Source organism: Oryctolagus cuniculus, chromosome 1 (genome assembly GCF_051225735.1).
Source record: "Oryctolagus cuniculus isolate XC-2025 breed Fujian yellow rabbit chromosome 1, ASM5122573v1, whole genome shotgun sequence".
Lineage (NCBI taxonomy): Eukaryota > Metazoa > Chordata > Mammalia > Lagomorpha > Leporidae > Oryctolagus > Oryctolagus cuniculus.
In genome coordinates, this window is record NC_142867.1 from 65,943,255 (window position 1) to 65,965,888 (window position 22,634).

Genomic DNA, 22,634 nt, shown 5'->3' on the forward strand with positions numbered 1-22,634 from the left:
CAAATCAAAGGTAATTAATTAATTAATCTGACAGCTCCTTTAAATAAAGATGTTCCTCCTATTGTGTATAAGTTGGACCCGTCTTTAAAGTGTCAGTTGTCACCCCTGTTCAGGACATGACTGAGTAAAGACAGTGACTGCTGTCCCTGGGAGCCATGCAGGACCCCACAGACCCCAAACTGCAGATGCACAAAGCCACTACATAAGAAGGAGTAGGGGTAGGCCTGGGCATAGCGGTCAAGTGGCTATTCGGGACGACCTTATTCCCTGTGGGAGTGCCTGGAACCAGCTCCAGCTCCAGCTCCTCTGCTCCCTGTTCGGCTTCCTGTGAATGTGCATCCTGGGAGGTAGCAGATGTGGCTCAAAGACAGGGTCCACACCATCCACGTGGAAGGAGCAGATTGAGTTCTGGGCTCCTGGCTTCAGCTTCCCAGGAGCTCCTTCTGGGTCTCCCATGCTGGTACAGGGGCCCTCCTCTGCTGCTTTTCCCAGGCCATTAGCAGGGAGCTGGAGGGGAAGTGGAACAGCTGGGACACAAACTGGCACCCATATGAGATGCCAGGATTGCAAGTGGCAGCTTTATCCACTACACCACCATGCTAGCCCCAAGTTAATTAATTAATTAATTAATTTTTGACAGGCAGAGTGGACAGTGAGAGAGAGAGACAGAGAGAAAGGTCTTCCTTTTCCATTGGTTCACCCTCCAATGGCCGCTGCGGCTGGCGTGCTGCAGCCGGTGCACCGCGCTGATCCGAAGCCAGGAGCCAGGTGCTTCTCCTGGTCTTCCATGCGGGTGCAGGGCCCAATGACTTCCATCATCCACTGCCGGTGACGCAGGCGGAGGATTAGCCTATTGAGCCGTGGCGCCGGCCTAATTTTTTTTTTTTTAAGATTTATTTATTTATTTGAAAGTCAGAGATACACACAGAGAGAAGGAGAGGCAAAGAGAGAGAGGTCTTCCATCCACTGGTTCACTCCCCCAATTAGCCATAATGGCCAGAGCTGGGTCGATCTGAAGCCAGGAGTCAGAAGCTTCTTCTGGGTCTCCCACATGGGTGCAGGGGTCCAAGGATTTGGGCCATCTTCTACTGCTTTCCCAGGCCATAGTAGAGAGCTGGATCGGAAGTGGAGCAGCCGGGACTCGAACCAGCGGCAGTACTGCATATGGGATGCAGGCAGTAGCCCTACTCTCTATGCCACAGTGCGAGCCCCGATTTGTTTTTAAAATGAAAAATCCTCATCTTCAACCAAGTTAGTTACTCATTTATATAGCAGTTATTTATACAAGACCTACCATTATTTTAAAACATGTTTGTTTTTTGGATCTCCAGATACTATGCACAGAATGGCATTAGAATGGATGGTGCCTGCTGCATTGTGGGTGCTTGGGAAATACACGTGGGAATGACTGGACGGGCCTTCTGAAAGGGAGGCTCACTTGCATTTGTTTGTGTGGCCTTTTCCGTGGCTTTGTGGCTATTCCTCATTGGTTTTGCTCCTCCGGGGCCTTCTCTTCCGGGACCACCTGTCCACAATGGCTGTGATGGAGAAGTTTCTGGAAAACAGAATGGGGAAGTGCACAGGCCCAATTCCAAAGAGCTGAGTGGGGACAGTGTGGCTACGATGGAAGCAGTTGGATGGGCTCGACCTTCCTCCGGGTCCTAAGCTCTGCCCCCAGCCAGAAGTATCACCCATAAACCACCGGTGGAGGGGCAGAGCTTCTGCTCCCCCACCTCCACTCCCAGGGGGACTTCAGAAAAGCGGTTCATCCTTGGACACTTTTTCCCATGGGCCTGTGAACTGTAGCTTGGGTCACACAGCCAGCCGGTGGCAGATGCCATATCCACTCACCACCAGAGTTGTCTTTGTAAAATGTAAAGTGTATGAGTCACTTCTGAGCCTTTACCATCCAATGTGTGACCCTATGCAGGGCGGCCCCTCTGCCCCGTACATGCACACCGCTCCCCTGTGCTCCCACTCCCCCGCATGCTGGCCTTCGCTGTGTCTCTGGGACTCACCAAGCTCCCGTCCCTCGCAGGGGCTCTGTCCTGGCTACTGTTCTTGCAAGGACTGTGCTTCCCACCGCTGATGCTTCATGCGGCTCAAGAGGCTCCCCTTGCGCAGCCCATCCAACCCTGCTGAATCTGCACTGATTTCCTTTCGTACTGCCTTGTGTGACTTCCTCTGGACCACTCTTCATCACCTGAAGGGCATGTCCTTGCTTGCACCTTATCTCTCTCCCCCATGGGCAGGAACACTCTGTGATGGCCTGGACCTTGATTCCGGATCGCAGCTCCATCCCTGGCACCTGGAGCAGCAGCAGCATATAGCAGAGACTCACTCTGTGTATGTGTGTGTACATAACCCCAAGATGTTATTGCCTTCAAACTAAAACAAAAGATGAAGCAATGAAGCTTAGGATTGAATCACTCTGCCCTTTCTAATTTTTGTTTATTCTTATTTATCTGAAAGGCAGCAAGAGAGGGAGAGAGAGAGAGAGAGAAAGAGAGAGAGAGAGAGAGAGATGTTCCATCCTCTGATTCACTCCCTAAATGACTGCAGCAGCCCGGGTGGGCCAAGTTGATGCCAGGAGCTTGAACTCCGCCCTGGTTTTCCACATGGGTGGCAGGGACTCCAGTGCCTGAGCCATCACCCTCCCAGGGTGCACGCTAGCAGGAAGCTGGAATCGGACGTGGAACTGAGCCAGAACTTGAACCTAGGCAGTCTGATATGGAATGTGGGTGTCCTAAGTCACACCCTCCCTGCCCACATGCCCCTGTCTCATCTCCTGGTTCAAAATGCTTATGTGTCTCAACAGCTTTCTCATCCACCTGCAGAGGGTTCAGAGCACTCAGGTCTCAGCACAATCGTCTATAGTTTTAGCCTTTTTCTAAAAAAGTCCGCTTCCTCTGCCTACCTTAGCCATCTGCTCCCTGTCGTAACACTGCTTTCCTGGGCACAAGGAGAATCCTTGACCTTCTTGGCGCTGTGACACTTTGTGGGGTTCTTGCAGAAATTCCAGTAGGTTTTAGGAAACTTCACCATGTTTGCAGTTGCCCTATCAGCACAGTGGATTGAAAGAAGGGAAGGGAAGGGGAGGGGAGGGGAGGGGAGGGGAGGGGAGGGGAGGGAAGATGGGGCAGGTGTTTAGCTTAGCAGTTAAGATGCTTGCAAGCCATGCCTGAATGCCTGGATTCAGTAGCCCTGGCTCCCAATTCCAGCTCCTTCCTAATGCAGATCCTGGGAAGCAATGGTCATGGCTCAAGTAGTTGGGTTGCTACTCTGCTTGGGAAAGCTGAATTGAGTTCCTGACTCCCAGCTTAGGCCCAGCCCAGCCATGGCCCTTGTGGGCATTTGAGGGGTGAATCGATGGATAGGAGCTCTCTCTCTGTGTCTCTGACTCTAAAGTAAATAAATTTTAAAAAGTTGTAAGATGCAAATAAAAGATAAACCAATATAGAAATGAAATACAAAAATGTACATAAAATTTTAAAGTTAAAAATATGTAGCATAAAAATATATATCAGGGCCGGCGCCGCGGCTCACTAGGCTAATCCTCCACCTTGTGGTGCCGGCACACCGGGTTCTAGTCCCGGTCGGGGTGCTGGATTCTGTCCCGGTTGCCCCTCTTCCAGGCCAGCTCTCTGCTGTGGCCAGGGAGTGCAGTGGAGGATGGCCCAAGTGCTTGGGCCCTGCACCCCATGGGAGACCAGGAGAAGCACCTGACTCCTGGCTTCGGATCAGCGCAGGGTGCCAGCCGCAGCACGCCTGCCGCGGCGGCCATTGGAGGGTGAACCAATGGAAAAGGAAGACCTTTCTCTCTCTCTCTCTCTCTCTCTCTCACTGTCCACTCTGCCTGTCCAAAAATATATATATATCATATAATTTTAACGTGAAAATAAATGAAATATAAATGAGATGTAGTATCTGATGCATGTGAGGAGTGAACCCCAGACTCAGTACTCCAGTCCTGGGGGCTCAGCCATGTCAGTGTGTCCCCCATTATCCTCCTACCTTTTCATTACCACCCACCACCACCATTATCAGTAACAGTGCTGCATGGCCTTGGGATGCTTAATGTTTGTGGACTGACTGAGTGAACAGCAGCCAAAAAGTGGCTTCAAACTTCTTTTTATTTATTTATTTATTTATTTATTTATTTATTTGAAAGAGTGGAGAGAGAGAGAGGTTTTCCATCTGCTGGTTCACTCCCCAGATAGCCACAACGGCTGGAGCTGAACTTATCAGAATCCAGGAGCTTCTTCTGGGTCTCCCACATGGGTGCAGGGGCCCAAGGACTTGGACCATCTTCTGCTGCTTTCCCAGGAGCATTAGCAGGGAGCTGGATTGGAAGTGGAGCAGCAGGGACTCCAACTGGTGCCCATACCGGGTGCTAGAACTGTAAGCCAGGGCTTTAACCTGCTAAGCCACAGCGCAGGCCCCTGACCTCAAACTTCTGTCCCAGGCTTGTTACTCCTCTTCCACCCCCAGGGCGGCCTCTTTCCTAGGCTATGCTGCCGCCCCTGTGAAGCGGTCACTCTCTCCCGGCACTGGCTGTCCTGTGGCTCTGTGTGGGGCTCACTCCGCTGTGTCTTCTGTTTGGAATTCCTGCTTCCCTCAGGACCCAAGTCTGTACCCTGTCCAAGTGGTGTGTCAGTTCCCTTTCTGTGCAAGCTCACCTCCTAAACTGCTGCTGTGGGGTCACCTGTCTTCCCGCCTGGGTAGTGAGCTCCTTGAGGGCGGGGGGGGCGTGCTTTCACGGTGCGTTCTCAGGAGCCACACAGCAGCCTCCTTAGCGGGTCTGTGCACAGAGTTTGCGAAGCCTTCGGCGCGAAAGCCCTGGCGGCTCTGACATTCTGAGCTGGGCGCCATGGAAACTGGTGGAAGGGAACTGCGTAGTCTCCGTGTGCCCCCTGGTGGTCACGTTGCGCCATTACCATCCAGGGAGACCGCTGGAGACTCTTCCCAGCCAGGGGATGGCAGGGCCGGGAGCCCAGCGAACAAAGGACTGGGCGGGGGGCGGCGATGGCCCTAGTAGGACAGAACAGATCCGGCGTCTCAGCAGTCACAGGGATACTGGTGTAGACCCCTGTCTTCCCTTAGGGCGAAGGAACGTGGGGGACGATGCCTCTATTTGCTGCCTCCGGCTGAATCTCCCCTTTCTCTCTGTCCCCATGGCAGTCTTCATTCGGCTCAGAACAACCATCCACCACTGATGCGGGACTGGACATGGGGGTTTGCTCGGTCTCACTCTGTTGCTGGGGTAGGAACATGACCTACTCCTTCTTGGAGACCCAGTCCAGACAAGGTAGAGGTAGAAGAAGAATTTCTTCGGTGAGATCAGGAAAAGAGAGGCTCTGGAGGAGTAAGTGCGATTGAGACCATAAAAGGCAATCAGTACCTGCAGAGAGAGGTTCATATCTTACACGTCTCAACTCAGAAGTGGGGGTGGCTAGGGCCACTTTCTCCTATAGGCTCTGTATCTTGAAACTAAAGGACTTCTTTTTAAAGGCTTTATTTATTTATTTTTATTTGTAAAGGGGAGAGAGAGAGATCTTCCATCTGCTAGTTCACTCCCCAAATGCCCACAATAGCCTGGGCTGGGCCAGGCTGAAGCCGGGAGCCTGGAACACCATTCAGTTCTCCCATATGGGTAGCAGGGATCCAAGTACTTGAGCCATTGCTGCTGCCTCCCAGGGTACCTGTTAGCAGGGAGCTGGATGGGAAGTGGAGTTGGAACTCACTCCACCCAGGTACTCTGAGATGAGACGCAAAGGCCCCAGGCAACATCTTAACCTGTATGCTAAATGCCTGTCCCCAAGGAACGCTAGAGAGCCACCTCTACCCCTTAAAAAAATACACGATAAATATATATGTGATTTTAACCACACAATTAAATACTAAAAAGAGAGCAACTGGGGCTGGAGCTGTGGTGTAGTGGATAAAGCCACTGCCTTCAGTGCCTGCAATCCCATACGGGTGCCGGTTCAAGTCCTGACTGCTCCACTTCCTATCCAGCTCTCTTTATGGCCTGGAAAAGCAGTAGAAGATGCCCAAGTGCTTCGGCCCCTGCACCTGTATGGCAGACCTGGGAAAAGTCCTGGCTCCTGGCTTCAGATTGGCCCAACTCAACCATCATAGCCATTTGGGGAGTGAACCAGTGGGTGGAAAACCTCTCTCTCTGTCTCACCCTCTCTCTATCTGTAACTCTGCCTCTCAAACAAACAAATAAATCTTTTTTTTTTTTTTAAAGAGAACTAAATCAAAGAAGGAATCGGTTGCCTACAATCACAGGTCAGAGCTAGAGGAGGAAGAATAGGGTCTCTGAGAGTAGGGGAGAGGAGGAAAGACTGAAGAGGGGAGAGGAAGAGGGAGAGGGGGAGGGAGAGGGAGAGAGAGGCCAGCTGCCAACTCTAAGTGGATTTTTCAGTATCTGAAGGGGAAGTTTAAAGAAATACAAGAATTATCTTGCACTACCAGTGTGCTTGTTTGTGAAATGGAACTGTTTTCTGACGATGCGTCATACAGTGAAGCTTGCCCAACATGAAAGGCAGAGTAGCTAAGGGCCAGCGCTCGGTCACCACACAGTATCTGGAATATGCCGAATCCTGCCCCTAGGGCTGACCCCACGCAGGCTGGCTGGGCACCCTGCTTTCTGTGGACTTCTCGGCACCTCCATGCATGACTCTGCCACTTAGGTATCTGTGGGGTGAATGACTGTTGTGGGGCGGGTTGAAGTTGGCTTGGATTGTCAATTCCTCAATGATAACTATAGGATTCAGAGTGGTCCTTAGAGAATACGCATCTGCATATGACGCTTGCTTGGTCCGAACATGAAGCTTTTCAGTGTTGTCCAGGATCCTGAGCTTTCCCCTGGGAAATGGAGACAATAACATTCCCACTTCATAGGCTACTCCTGGCTTCAGGGAGCCCGGGGGGCCGTGACTGAGCGGGACTGTGCCATGGTGTGGTGGCTGCTCTGTTCATCCCCACATCTTTTCTTTTCCAATTTTCTAGTCTCATCTCCAGCCCAAAGTTCTGGCCACATCCAATTCCTTATCAGCCCCACACAGACCCTGAGTTTTTATGCTTCTGTGTCTCAGCTCGCTGCCTCTCGGCCTGGGTGATGCCTTTCCTTGTCTCTACCTGGGGAACTCCTCATCCTTCAAAGCAGCCCACATGACCGCACCCCCCTCCCTGGTCCTGCAAAACTTTCCCCAACACCCTCACCTCTGCTCTCTGCTCCCACAGCATCCGGGATGTGTCTGGGATAGCACTAGCAATTCTTTCTTGTTAGGATTATTTATACTTGTGCCTCTGTGTTTAAAAAAATATTTACTTATTTGAATTTTTATTTGAAAGGTGGGACAACAGTGAGAGAGAGAGAGAGAGAGAGAGAGAGAATCTTCCATCCACTGGTTCACTTCCAAATGCCTGTCACAGCCAGGGCTGGGCCAAGTCAAAGCCAGGAGCCAGGAACTCCATCCAGGTCTCCCTCCCATGGGTGCAGGGGCCCAAGTATTTGAGCCATCTTCCACAGCCTCCCCAGGTGCATTAGGGATGGGAATTGGTGCTTGGATACAGGACAGTAATTTATGAAGCAGTGCCTAACTTGGCCTCTACTTTTGACCTCAAGGGGGCAGTGTGCAAGCCTTACTTGTGTTCACAGGGTTTGGAAAGGGTTTGGAGGAGGAGGCTGGGAAGATGACAGCAAAGACAGGCAGATGGATTTGCTTTGCAAAAAGGACGACTTCCCTAGAAACAAAAAGGAAGCAACCGAAGATGAATGGGAGTAAGAACGCAGCAAGGGCCTCGGAAGCAAACAGGAAGAGAGCAAATCTGGAGGGGACATCTGGGTGGGGGAGGAGGAGGACGGGAAGCCAAGCGGAGGAGGGGCCAGTCCGCGGACTGCCTCCTCTTCTGCCCGCACCTGGGGTCCTCTGCAGGGGTCCCCACCTGCAACCAGGCTGGAGTCTGTCCGGAGGAGCCAGGGGAGTATCCAGCGATGCAGAACCGAGGCGCCCCGGGACACCTGCAGAGGATAGGGCCGCTGTGCGGCCCGCGGAGCCGAGTGGCAGCAGCTGGAGAGGAAGCTTTGCTCCGCGTGCCTGTGCTGCCACCGTTCCTTCCAAGGGCATCCTGTGGGAAAGTGGGCCGGGAGTCCCCCTTCCCTTGGTGGTCTGTGCTACTGGTTGGGGCTGAGGAAAAGGCAGCAGGTGCTGTGAGGGTGCTGCAGAACGTCCCCAGAAAATGGAATCCAAAGATGAGTTGTCATGGTGCAAAAAGTTAGAAACCCATGCACAGTTTTTTCATAACATGCATTTCCATAAACCCTTTTTTTAAAGGAAAGATTTATTTATTTATTTGAAAGTTGGAATTACACAGAGAGAGAAGGACAGGCGGCGGCGGGGGGTGGGGGTGGGGTGGGGTGGGGTCTTCCATCCACTGGTTCACTCCCAAATTGGCCATAATGGCCAGAGCTGGGCCAATCTGAAGTCAGGAGCCAGGAGCTTTGTCCAGGACTCCCATGTGGGTGCAGGTGCCCAAGGACTTGGGCCATCTTCTACTACTTTCTCAGGCCATAGCGGAGAGCTGGATTGGAAGAGGAGCAGCTGGGACTTGAGCTGGTGCCTATATGGGATGCTAGCACTGCAGGCGGTGGCTTTACCTGCAATGCCACAGCACCGGCCCCTCCATAAACCTTTTGAAGACCCCTTATATGCATGGATTTCATTTTTTGTCCCCAAATAAATTTAGCCTTTAATTCCATTTTTTCAAAAAATGTTTTATGGGGCTGGCGCCATGGCATAGTGGGTTTGGAAGCTGCTCTGCTTCCAATCCAGCTCCTTGCTGATGCACCTGGGAAAGCAGTGGAAGATGGCCAAGTGCTTTGGTCCCTGCACCCATGTGACGAAATGCAGATGAAGCTCCTGGCTCCAGGCTTCAGCCTGGTCCAGCGCTGGCCATTGCGGCCCTTTGGGGAGTGAACCAACAGATGGAAGATCTCTCTCTCTCTCTTTCTCTCTGTAACTCTGACTTTTGAATGAATAGATAAATCTTTTTAACATTTTTTACTTATTTGAAAGAGAGAGGAGAGATATCCTCCCTTCACTGATTCACTCCTCAAATGGATATAATGGCCAGGGCTGGGTCAGGCCAAGGCCAGGCACAAGGAGCTCCAATGGAGTCTCCCACATGGCTGGCAGGGGTCTAAGCACTCAGGCCATCTCCCACTGCTTTCCCAAGCACATTAACAGGGAGCTGGATCGGATGTGGAGCAGCCAGGACCTGAGCCAGCATCACTCATATGGGATGCCAGAGTCGCAGATGGCAATTAACCCACTGTGCCACAACACCAGCCCCTCACAAACTTCTTTTTCTTTTCATGTATTTATTTGAAAGTTTGAAAGGCAGAGTATCAGAAAAAGGGAGAGAGATCTTCTATCTGTTCATTTATTCCCTAAATGTACACAGTAGCCAGGGCTTGGCCAGGTGGAAGCCAGGAGCCAAAAAGTCCCTCCAGGTCTCCCACATGGGTTGCAGGGGCCTAAGTACTTGGCCGTCTTCTGTTACACTCCCAGGTGCATCAGCAGGGTCTTGTATGGGGTGCAGGCAGCCATTGCAGGCCAGTGCCTACCGTGCTGGGGTCACTGTGCTGGCCTGCATTCTGGGAACTGTTTGAACTCCCCTTGTATGCTCTATTCTAGGCTGGTGGCCTAAGCTTACCAGACCTTTTTTTTTTTTTTTTTTTTTTTTTACAGGCAGAGTGGACAGTGAGAGAGAGAGAGACAGAGAGAAAGGTCTTCCTTTGCCATTGGTTCACCCTCCAATGGTCGCCGCGGGCGATGGCAGGAGCCAGGTACTTATCCTGGTCTCCCATGGGGTGCAGGGCCCAAGCACTTGGGCCATCCTCCACTGCACTCCCTGGCCACAGCAGAGAGCTGGCTTAGAAGAGGGGCAACACCAGATCACTTTGTAATCTACAAAGCACCCCTGACAACCGTTTTCAGTGACAGTTCCAAAACAACAGACCAATGTCTCCAGTGCTGCAATGCAAACAAAGGAATCTGTTGTGGGATTTAAGAAAAAAGGGAATTTCCTGAAAGGATACAAAGGGTTGACCAGAAGATTGGAGGTCGGTGACGGAAAGTGGATGGTAATCCAAAAAAGGCAGGCAGCAGCCACCACAACTGGGCTCCTGCCTTAGGAACACACTGGCATGGCCACCAGCACCATGGGAGGGGCCCTAGGCCACCTCTGAGAGCCACTGCTCTGCGTACCCACTGTCCCTGTTGCTGTGAGTCACTCCAGAATCCTCTCTCTCTCTCTGAGGATTGTGTCACCCCCTGAAGATTCAATGGTCAGAGGGCAGGAGCTGGGGGTGCTGGCCTAGGTCATAGATCATAGGTCATGCCCTGTTAGGGGCGGGGAGGGAAACCTGCTTGGCTTCGGCCTCCCTGGTCTCATTAGTGTTACAGGGGGTGGGGCATTCCCTAGAGAAGGGAGGCTCCATGCTGGGGGCAAAGTAAACCAAGTGACCACCAGGCCCAGCTCCTCCTCTCCCTTCTGACCGCTCTGCCTTCCGACCTGTTCTGTCCTTGTCACTTAGCCACTGTGAGCCCAGTCCCAGGCTCCAAGGCCTGGAACTTTAGAATCACCCTCTTCTCCCTGCTTTTCCCATGGGGAAGGACCCAACAGGTCCTCAGATGGTTCTCACCATCCTGGCATCCCACCTTGATTTTTGGGTTCAGATTGGGGGGCTGGAAAGTATGTGCACGTGTTTATGTGTGTGCATGTGTGAGGTACCTCCCAGGGTGAGAACTGAATTCTAATACCCTTGCTTTAGAGATGAGGCGGTTGAGGCCCAGAGAGAAGTTGGTTGGTTGAAATCCCACAGGGGCCAGAGTTATGGCATAGTGGGTAAAGCTGCCACCTGAGGTGCTGGCATCCCATATGGGCATTGGTCTGAGTTCCAGCAGCTTCTGATTCAGCCCGAAAGCAGTGGAAGATGGCCCAAGTGCTTTGGCCCCTGCACGCATGTGGGAGCTCTGGAAGAAACTCCTGGCTCCAGGCTCCGGTCTCACCAAGCTCTGGTGGATGTGGGCCTCTGGGGAGTGAACCAGCAGATGGACCATTTCTTTCTGTCTCTCCCTCTCTCTCTTTGTAACTTTGCCTTTCAAATAAGTAAATCTTAAAAAAAAATCCCACAGTGACTCAGTGAAGGATCCTCTGGACCAGGGTTGCTGAGACTCCGGCTTTTTCCTTCTGCGAAAGGAAATGTCCTGTCTTTATCTGTATCCACGAAAGCCTGCCCCACTCCCCTGGCTCAGCTGCTGCAACTGTAAACAGGCCCTTCAGCTTCACAGGCCCCAAAAGTCGTGAGGGAACAGCTCCCACTGAGGTTGGCTTGATTCACCCAGGCTTGGCTTGATCTCTGAGCCAGAGGTCTCCCTTGTCAGGATCTGGAAAAGTTGTCCCCAGGAGCCTCAATTGGGGAGGGGAGTGAGGAGGTCCCCAGCCAAGGCGGGCTCTGTGTTAGGCAGGACGCCAGGGGGCTGGGCCTCTCCACACACAAACATTTGCTTCAGTTACTCGGTGACCCTTCTTCTTGACTGTCCCCTTGCCATCTGGTTCTCATCTTGGGAATCCACTTCTTTTTCCTTCTTTCTTTCGCCACCACTCAGCCTCAGATTGGTTTATCACTAGCTGTGAGCACATGGGAACCTAGGCATCTGATGCCTTCTAGTGCATTTTTTTCCCTGTTGATGTTGTGTTTTCTTATAAACACACCCATAAGGAAATACCGTTTATTTAGTGCGGTCTTGTTCCAGATCTACCTTAGAGCGGAAGCTGGGAGAATGGGCTGTGGCAGAACCATGTCTCCACTGCAGGGGAGCACTTCTTTCCTCTGTACTGAATCCAGAAAGGGGGCGGGCATCAAAGCCCCATCCCCTCACTCCAACCCAAGCAGGGACGCCTTGGTCAGAGCTGGCCTCTAAGGGAGCAGCTCTGGAGCGGGGGAAGATGGATGAGAGGCAGAGAGGCTGGGGGAGCGGGTAATCCAAGAAGAGATTGCAATAATCAAGGTGAGAGATGATGACACCTGGGCTGGGCTGTGGGCGTGAGATGAGGAGGGAACGGGTGGGAAAATGCTCGTGATGGCGGGAGAATGGACGGAGTGTGGGAGATGACGGAGTGATGACTAGGCTTAGAGCCTGCACACCTGGGAGGGCGGGAGAGAAGGAGGGTGGAAAACGGCGATTTTTAAAGATCCAAGAGATGTTCCCACTGCAGGCAGCTGCCTCTGGGGACGTGGACCCAGGAGACCTGGGCTGCAGGTATCAGCTGGAACTTTCTTCAGAGGAAGAAGGTGTGAGGTGGGCCAGGGGAGTGCGCCGAGTGAGAAGCAAAGGGGAGTAAGGCCTCAGCTGAGGAGACCACAGACCTCAGAGCACCAAACCCAGGGAGGGCGCAAGGAAGACGTCTGAGAAGGAGCTGAGGGGCTGGGAGAACGCCGATGCTGGACGCTCAGGAAGGCACTGACCGGCACATCAAAGGCAGGTTTATGGGTAAGCCCCTGTGCCCCGCTCCCTTCAGCCATAGTTATCTGGGTATTGAGGGATAAACAAGTGGAATCGCTTTATAATTAGTGTTTACTGTCGCTCAGAATTTCCCGGTCAATCCCCTCAGTTCATAGCCTCACTAGGCTCAATAAGAGGAACCCATGAAGAATCCGGAGGGTCAGGTTGAAGACTGGCTATATAAAGAATACCTAATGAATATTAACGAGGTATCCTTTCCCGCCAACCAGGTCCGAGAAAAACAGGCTCTGCGCTCCTCGGGCCCCGCCCCCTCATGATTATGCAGATAGAGATGGCCGCCGCGCACGGCCCCGCCCGCTACTCTTCTCCCTCGCAACGGATTCTGCCCTCAAACGGGAAACAAGATGGCGGCGGCGGGCCCGAGTACTCGGGCCTCTTCCGCGGCGGCCGCGGCAGCCCTGAGTCGGCGAGGCCGGCGGGGCCGCTGTGACGAGACGTCGGCAGCGAAGACTGGGGCCCCGGGCCCGGCTCCCGGCCCTGCGCTGTTGGTGTTGCCGCCGCCGCCGCTGCTGCAACCGCCACCAGCGGCGCGGCGGGAAGAGTCGGGCTGTGCCGGGTGCCTGGAGACCCCGGTGGAAGCGGCGGCCCTGCCGTGCGGCCACTCGTTGTGCCGAGGCTGCGCCCAACGCGCCGCCGACGCGGCGGGCCCGGGTTGTCCGCGCTGCCGCGCCCGCGGCCCTGGCTGGGCCCGCCGTCGGGCCCGCGACGACGGCCAGGCCGACGCGGAGGTGCCGGGCGAGCGCGCCCGCCGCGGCCAGCCGGAGCGCTGCCGCCCGCGCCGGGACGGGGGCGCGGCCGCCGCGAGGCCCAGGCCGGAGCTGGAGGCGCGCGCCGCGCCCGCGGAACCAGGTGGAGCGTCCCCTCCTCCCCGGTGGGGTGCGGAGCGGGGGCCGAGCCCGCCCCGGCGCGGGCCTGGGAGGGGGCGGGCGTGGGGGGAGCGCTCGGGAGGTGGTGTGCAGCAGTGTTTGGGAATTTCGAACTTCGGAGTGAAGTACGGGCTTGTTGGGTTCAGAGGGCGAGTCGGGGTTCCCCGCTGTTTACGTTGAGTCGGAAGTTTGGTGGGAAGCGGAATTCTTGGAACAAGTTAGGGGCAGGTCGGAATTAGTGCGCGGGGCGGGAGGGGGCGCGGCGGAGCCGAGAGGCGCAGGCTTGGGGTCGTTATTGTGTGGCGAGAGAGGGGCTCCCGGGCCTGGATGGGTCAGGGCCGGGGGTGGACCCTCCCGGGGACAGGTTGGATTGGAGGGTGTGCAGGGAGCTTTTCAGACTTGCGAGGAGAGAGGGATGGGAGAATGAGCTCCCGTGTGAAATCTGGAAAACTCGCCTGCTCAGCACAGAGCCCGGCACAAAGTGCGAAATGACAGCTCTTCCCGTGGCAAAGAATAAGACGCCCCGGTCGTGCGCGAAAGGAGAAGCCGAGGGGCGTCTGAAAGTTTGGGAAGCGGACTTTGCCGGTGGGGCCGCTTCTCTCTCCTGGGCCGGCCGTGTAGATTCCCTGCAAGGCTGTCCCGGGACTCCTGCCTCGGACTTTTGTGCCTTTCTTAGCGCTGCTGCGTGCTGAGCTTTGCGATGGAAAGCGCCCGGTTTAAAACAGGGCGAGACTGTTAGAACAAGCTTCTTTGGGGGCCTTACCCAGTCAGTGCAACGTCTCCAGCTCTGATTTAAAAACAAACAAACAAACAAAAAAAACACCTTACCTGGGACATTTTCAAGAAACAGAAATTAAGGCAGGCGAGGTGTGTTGTTTTTTTTTTTTTGGGGGGGGGGTCCCTTTTGTGTTGGGGCTTCTGAGTTCTGCCGTGTGTTATTTTCAGTGGGGAAAGGGAGGCGTTGCTTATGTCTGAAAGTGCGGTCTGGAACTACAGGTTCCGGAATGCAGTGTTTGCATTCGAGCCGAGACGGCTGCCACTGTCCTAGGGGCTGGGGAGCCCTGCTGCCTACTATGCTCCTGCTGCTCCTTGCGAGCGTCAGTGCTGACTCCTGCTGAATCAGGGGTGAAGGAAGGCCTCCCCCAACGGGATGCTGTGTGACGGTCGCGTATGCTAATTCGCTTACTTCAAAGTCTGAGATGATGGTCAAAATAGAAAAATGTTTCTCTGCTCTGGTACTGTAGTCCAATAGGACAGAAAACGTTGTTTCCGAAGCTTGGAGGCCGTTGTGAAGTAATCAGGTTTGAAAAGTGAGCCATGCGAGGGAGTATGGCTTGATGACTTCTGCAGACTTTTTTTCTCTGGAGATGCTTTTTGTCATAAAATGTGTCTGTGATGTGGGAAAATGATCTCAAATGAGATTCCAGATTAGGAGCTATTGCGTCCCTTGGTAACCCTCAGCTACTTCATGTGTTTACATGAGGGCCGTGGTGGGAAACGTTCTTGTTGGGTTGTTGAGTTTATACAGTTACATGCTTATGCAGCCAAAGCATTTTAGAAGAATAGAAAAATTATTACTGAGCAGGGTTTGTAAATTATCTTTTAGCTTCAGTAGACTGAACTTCTTGAAGTTATATACAATATCTTATGTACACAATTTTAATATGTAATGCATTTACATGATTCAAATAGAGTACTTCAAGAAGTTCATGAAAAATGTATATTGAGAAAAACCTGCTTGGAATTAAACATCTCTGCACTAAAATAAACTTTTTTTCATTAATATTTTTTAGAGGTTTATTTTATTTAAAGAGAGGGAGAGACAGAGAAAGAGGAGAGAGAGAGAGAGAGAGAGCTTCCACTCGCTGTACACCTCCCAGATGGCTGCAGTGGCCAGGGCTGGGCCAGACCAAAGCCAGGAGCCTGGAACTCCATCCAGGTCTCCCACTTGGGTGGCAGGGGTGCAAGTACTTATACCACCTTCTGCTGCTTTTCCCAGGCCATTAGCAGGGAGCTGGATCAAAAGTGAAGCAGCCCGGACATGAACCGCTGCCCATATGGGATTCTGGCATCAGAGGCAGTGGCTTTACCTGATAAACCATGATGCTATCCCCTAAAAATTTTTTTAAATTATTTATTTGATTGACAAGGAAAAACCCATCTGTTGGTTCACCCTGCAAATGCCTACAACAGCTGGGCTGTGCCAGCCCTAAACTGGGAGCTGGGAACTCCATCCAGGTCTGACCTATGGCTGGTGCCTGAGCCACCGCCTGCTGCCTGCCAGGGTGTGCAGTAGCAGGAAGCTGGGCGTAGAAGCAGAGCCAGGATTCAAACCTAGGTACTCCACTTTGGGATGTGGGCATATTAACTGGTGCACCAAATGCCCATTCCTAAGCTTTTAATTCTACTTTCCATGAACTATTTATTTATTTATTTATTTTTTGACAGGCAGAGTGGACAGTGAGAGAGAGAGAGAGAGAGAAAGGTCTTCCTTTTTCCGTTGGTTCACCCCCCAATGGCCACTGTGGCTGGCGCACCGCACTGACCCGAAGCCAGGAGCCACGTGCTTCTCCTGGTCTCCCATGGGGTGCAGGGCCCAAGGACCTGGGCCATCCTCCACTGCACTCCTGGGCCACAGCAGAGAGGTGGCCTGGAAGAGGAGCAACCGGGACAGAATCCAGCGCCCTGACTGGGACTAGAACCCGGTGTGCCAGCGCCACAAGGTGGAGGATTAGCCTATTGAGCCGCAGTGCTGGCTGACTTTCCATGAACTTTTTAAAATGCCTGTTTATTAGAAAGTATATAGTGAAAAAGTGCTTTCTTACCTCTTTTTTCTCATTCCCACCAAAGATTGTTATTTATTCTTTCATAGTTTATGCATCTATATGCAAATTCAGGTGTACTTATTTTTTGTCTTTTTTGTAAAAAAGTCACATACTGTTTTTCAATGACTTTCTTTTTCTCCCTTGTTTGTTAAATATGTATTTATTTATTTGAAAGGCAGAATTATAGAGAGGCAGAGGCAGAGAGAGGTTTTCCATCTGCCGGTTCACTCCCCAAATGGCCGCAATGGCTGGTGCTGTGCCAGTTCAGAGCCAGGAGCTTCTTGCAGGTCTCCCACATGGGTGCAGGGGCTCAAGGACTTGGGACATCTTTACTGCTTTCTCAGGCCATAGCAGAGAGCTGGATCGGAACTGGAGCAGCCGGGACTCAAACCAGCACCATATGAGATGCCAGTGCTGCAAGCAGCGGCTTTACCCAGTGTGCCACAGCGCCAGCCCCATCTTTCCTTTTCAATTTAACAGCACATGATGGAAATCTTTTCTTTTCAGTCCATATCAGTTCTCCATTCTTCTTAACAGTTATATGGACTGTCATTATGTGGATATAATTTACTTAACCATCTATTGGTGAACATTTAGGTCAATTCCTGTCTTTTGCTTTATACATAATTTTGTATAAAATTGTTATGTAAGTGTTTATAAGCATTTTTATGTAGCAATCACCCATAGCTTTTAACAGATTCTCAAAATGTTGTCGCCTCTAAGACAAGGCATGCTGTGAACCATTGTTTTAATCTGTGTCCCTCATCATACGAAGAGAAACTGAGGCCCAGAACAGAGAAGGGATTCTCCGGTAAAGGTTCCCTGCGTGGGTAGCAGATAGCGAAGGGCTGAAAGGGTGATCCATACAGAAGGGCTCATTCACAATGAAATGCCCATGATGGAGTTTAACAGGAAAAGCTAAAAATACCAGTTTCATAAATATTTACATTGTGTTTTTATGAGCAAGACACAGCAACAAAAATGGCAACTTTAGGGCTATTCAGAGGTTTATTGCTTAGTGGGATTCTTTTGGCAAAGTTAGAGCAATTGATAAAGGTAAGGCTAGGGCTGCTTTACAGTACTGGCAGTGAGATCTTGTAGTCAATGTATATTTAAGTGAACTTCTTAATTATTTTTTCAGCTGTGACTCCAGGCAGTCTCTTCTCTAGGTTTTATGGAGCTTTTCTTTCCCCTTCTGTGTTAGCCTCTTAAAGCACACTCTCAGCTCTAAAAGGGAAAAAATTCTTAAATTTTAAATAATTGTGTTGAAGCCCAGTGTATCTTGGAATTGTCAATGAAAAAAGTGCAAGAGTTTGTTGAGAATTTTGTTGTGCTTGTGACTTTTTTTTTTTGCCAGCTTTTTAAAAAATTATTTATTTGAAAGGCAGAGTATCAGAGAAAGGAGGAGAGACGGAAGGATCTTGCATCCATGGGTTCACTCCCTAAATGGCCTCAAAAGGCAGGATTGGGCCAGGCTAAAGCCAGGAGCCAGGAACTCTATCCAGGTCTCCCACATGAGTGGCAGGAGCCCAGGTACTTAAGCCATCATCCCCCACCTTCCCAGACACATGAGCAGGGAGCTGAATCTGAAGCAGAGCAGCCAGGACTTGAACTGGTGCTCTGGAGGATGTGGGATTCTGGCATTGCAAGCGGAGGCTTAACCCACTGCACCATAGCACTGGCCCCTTTGCCAGCTTCTTGGCAGACCTTAAGGTTCAGAAAGTTAGTGGTCTCTGTGTACATGTTTTATTTAATTTTTCGACACGTTGTCAGTTTGCGTTTGAGTATAGTCTCAGGTGTTTTTGTTAATTTGTGAGACTGTATGAAGAGGCTATGTCAGTAATCATGTGCAGATGGTGAACTCTGGTTTCAGCTTCATGTTCTTCCAGGACCTCAGCTCCCTGTGTGGACTGACACATTAAGTGATTGGACCCCTGTAAGTAGTAGCTGTGGATTATGTGATGAGGGCCTACTCTGAACTAGAGACTTTTTTTTTTTTTTTAAGATTTATTTATTTGAAATTAGAGTTTCAGAGAGGCAGAGAGAGAGCCAGAGAGAGCCAGAGAGAGAGAGAGAGAGAGATTGGTCTTCCATCTGCTGATTCACTCCCCAAATGGCGAGAGAGAGAGAGAGAGAGAGAGAGAGAGAGAGAGATTGATTGATTGATTGGTCTTCCATCTGCTGATTCACTCCCCAAATGGCCAGAGCTGGGCCGATCCAAAGCCAGGAGCCAGGAGCTTCTTCCAGGTCTCCACACGGGTGCAGGGGCCCAAGGACTTGGGCCATCTTCTACTGCTTTCCCAGGCCATAGCAGAGAGCTGGATTGGAAATGGAGTAGCCAGGACTTGAACTGGTGCCCATAAGGGATGCTGGCACTGCAGGCAGCGGCTTTACCTGATGTGCCATAGCGCTGGCCCCATAGACACTGTTCTAGGTCCTTGGGAAATATTCTAAATTTAGAGACAGTGCTGGTCCAATGTCTAAAAGAAATTACCACACAGGTGTACATAGGTACATTTAGAGCTATGCATAACAGCTGCACTTAAGCCTCATTGAATGTGATTAATGAATTTTAAGAGTTTGTTTAGTCTTTCAATTTGAGTTCAAGGATGATTATTCTAAGTTGTGTTACCTTTGAACTTGAAACCAAGACCTTTTTATATGACAATTCTTGTTCTTCTATCATGAGTAATGATTGAAGAGAAAAGCTGGATAAAGGCTGATGTACTTTTTAAATTGTCAACTTAAACTTTTTTCTATTTGTGGTTTTAAAGTTGCATCCCAGAAATTGAATTGATCAAAAAATTGAATTGTGTCTCATTCCTTCCTTTAATCCTACATCAACCTCCTTGTTCACTGAGAGTTAAAATACATTTAAGAAATGTCCCCCTCTGTGAAAAGCAAGTAGTTCTGGTTTGTTACTCAGTTAGCAGACAATGTTTGCTATGTATTCAGCCTTAATTGCATTTAGGACTAGTAAATAATGAAACCATGTGATTGTACTGTAAAAGGACAGGAATTTTCCTGGGCTATAAGGATTTATGTGAAATGTATAAAATGACTTGACCTTTTATTCTTAATCGCACCCATTCCAGTTTGTCCTTATGTGTTGTACTGATGCAGGAAACATTTGCCTTGTGCTCGGGAGTTTTTCAGAATTCATAATGAGATTACCTCACCATGTATTCTACTAACTAGATATTAATTACTGCAGAAGAACTCGCTCTAGTCTAGAATTGAGGATGAAGCAGCAGGAATCCAGGAGGTGTTTTTGTTCATTTGTATTTACACTGCCTAACTTTATCCATCTTGGAAGAGTTGCCCACTTTGAATTCACTTACATCTGTATTTGCTTGAGGATATGATACAGGATATTGTTTGTCAAATTTCTTTCCACTAAATCAGTGATCATTTGGGGAGCACACAGAATACAAATGATTTAATAAAAAGCTAAATAAGATGTGGTCCCTGTTCTTTAAAACTCCACAGTTTGGTTGGGGAAACACACACTCAAATAACAGTATGATGTGGTAAGTGCATAATGCCAACAGAGTGTGGGAATGTGCTAACAGACTGGAGGAAATTGGAAGAAGGCATTTGACCTGCATATTGAAGAAACAGTAGTTCACCAGGTAAGGGAGAAGGGAATGGCCAAGCACAAAAGCCTGCATGTGCAAAGGTATGAAGGTGTTTGTCATTTTCAGGGGCTGGCAGGAAGCTACATAGGTGGAATATAGGGTTGGAGTGGGCGAAAGTAGAGACTGCTGAAGTCAGATCACGAAGAGCATTGTCAGCTGTGAGAACTCTGTACTTTATGTTGTAGACACTGTGGAGCCCTTTAAGTTTTTTAAGTGGTAGAATGACATTGTCTTGACGTGCTTTAGATAGGACAGTGTTGGTTGAGGGAAGAAAGATATGAACATACGCTGGGGGAGGGAGTCCAGTTAGGGGACTACTTTAGTAGTTCAGATGCTGGGCTAAAGCAGTGGCTGTGGGGATGCTACCTTTGGTCACTGATTCAGTCAGCATCTGAGGGCTTCTGTGTGCTAAGCACTGGACCTACCAACAGAGAGATAGCATGATTCTGTTTCTTAAAGTGCAGCGGAGAGATTGCTGTGAGAACATGCAACTGAAATGTGGTATAGCAAATGCAGTAACAGCTGCAATGCAAGGTGGAACTGTAGAAGGCCATGTGATATGCGTCAAGGTTGCTAGAGGAAGTTCTGGAGACAGTGAACCTGAATTCCAATTCCCAGTGTATTGTTTATAGCTGTGTGCTATTGGGCAAATTTGCTTCACTTCTCTATGTCTTAGTTTCCCCATTGGGGAAATGGAGATAACAGTAGCAAAGTTGTAAGATTGTTGTGAAGACTGAAAATGAGTTATTACAGAGGTTGGCATGTAAAGAACTCAATACATGATAGCTGTTTTCACAAAGAGAACCCAGCTTGGATGGGATGAAAGAGACATTTGACCATTCTATAAGTGGCTGACGGTAGGATGAGTATTAGAGAAGGGTCTCTCTTTAAATGTATTTTAAAAAATATTTGAGAGAAAAATCTCCCATCTGTCGGTTCAGTTCCCAAATTCCTGCAGTGGCTGGGATTGGGCTTCCAAAGCCAGGAGCCAGGAACTCAGTCCAGGTCTGCCACCCCTGCCACTTCCTAAAGTCTGCACTTGGGCCATCATCCACTGTTTTCCCAGGCATATTAGCAGGAAGATGGGTTGGAAGCAGAGCAGCCAGGACTCAAATCACCACTCCAGAATGGGATGTTGGTATCACAAGTGATGGCTTAAGCTGTGCCACAATATTGACCCCTCTGCCAGCTTCTTGGCAGTCTATGATTCAGAACCTCAATGGCCTGTGTGTAAGTCCAGCAGGATGCTGGAATCAGTAGCCAGAGCTGAGACTAGAATCCAAGCAGTCTGCTCTGGGATGTGGGCATCTTAACCACTAGCCAAACCACAGCCCTGAGAAATGAAACAACAAGGAGGGTTCTAGGAATTGTAAACAGGAGTGGTTAGAGCACAACAGTACATGTGGGAGAGTGCGAGAATGTGGAATTGCAGAAATACTCAGTGTTTGGCTAATAGTGGACTTCAAGTGTCATACTAGGAGGAGAATCTACTTAAGAGGGTCAAAGAACAGCTCGTGTTTGCACTGTAGAGAAATCACTCCTGTGCAGGTAACGCAGTAAGTGAAATAAGAATCCAGATTCTCCTTCTGCAAGATGCCAAGGTAACTGAAAACTCTGCTACAGAAAAGCTAGATAATACAGAGCAATGATCTTTTCAAGGCACCCCTGAACTTGCAGGAAAGACAAGAAAATTTCCAGGTTGCAGAAACAAAACTGGGACTAAAAACCAAAAATGCCAGCCCTTGAACCCATGCTGTGTTGTCCTGTGTAACATCCTGCATGGACAGAGGGGTTATTGCCAGTTTTCTGTTCCTAGCAGATTGAGTTGTAACCATGTGCACAAAGGAACCAGAACTAAGACCGATGCAGCGAGCTGGGATTCTTGAGGTGCTGCATCGATGAAAAGGTGGGCTAGAAAAAATATCTTCCCCTGAGACAGAGATGGCAAATTTTGTGTTGATTTGCCTGGGCTCAGTGCAAAGAGGAAGGGGAAAAAGCTTTCCTGAGAAACTAAAGCGTATGATATTTTAGGGTACTTCAAAAAGTTAGTGGAAACTGCATACTAGCAAAAAAGTATGCATAGATTTCAAAGTTTTTTGCACAAAAATAAACTTACCTTCCAATTTTTCCATGAACTTTTGAATTCTTATGTGCTTTGCACACATTTGAGGTTTGAATTATATATTACATGATTCAGGCATCCTTATTCTTAGAAATTAATACAAAATCTGGCTCCAAGCTAATGATCCTGCTGGGTCCCTTGGAGAAAGGGAAAATAAGACTTAGGGATGCTTGCGTGCCTTAGACCACAAGGGATTATAAGAAAAAACAAGCCCAACTTAAGGTGAACTTATAATTAAAAATGACAACGTGTGAGGAAAAAATTTCTGTGACAAATGAAAGCCAGCAGATATAACAAGCAGGGGCATCATAGCTACAGGAACTGGGATGGTAGAATGGCAGTTTGAAGGATAATTTAAATGGCATATTTTAGTGATTAAAGACATTAAAGAATCCACATACCATGAAATGAATAAAACATTGTGAAATAGGTGCTTTTGAAAGAGAAACATAATGAAAAATAGGTTTAAAAGCTGAGTAAATAAGTAGTATATGAGTATATATGAGAAATTAAGCAGTATGGGAGATAATAGGACATTTCTGAGCATAAAAAACTAAGTTCAGTTGAGGAAAAATGAGAAA

General features: G+C 49.8%; 1 protein-coding gene and 1 pseudogene across 3 annotated transcripts in view; one reads left to right on the top strand and one right to left on the bottom strand.

The window, feature by feature from the left end:
* Nucleotides 1-12,376: 12,376 nt before the first annotated feature.
* Nucleotides 12,377-22,634, top strand: part of RNF169 (ring finger protein 169) — an 85,993-nt gene continuing 75,735 nt past the window's right edge. The window contains exon 1 of one of the 3 annotated variants that reach the window (XM_089330938.1): nucleotides 12,377-12,569. In XM_089330938.1, coding sequence (XP_089187064.1) covers nucleotides 12,518-12,569 — 52 coding nt within the window. In that variant the 5' untranslated portion in view covers nucleotides 12,377-12,517. Of the gene's footprint in view, nucleotides 12,570-12,895; nucleotides 13,452-22,634 lie in introns of those variants that run through there. The other 2 variants (XM_017344708.4, XM_002708692.6) reach the window with 2 other exon arrangements.
* On the bottom strand, nucleotides 17,433-17,532 carry LOC127485263 (small nucleolar RNA SNORA26; annotated as a pseudogene).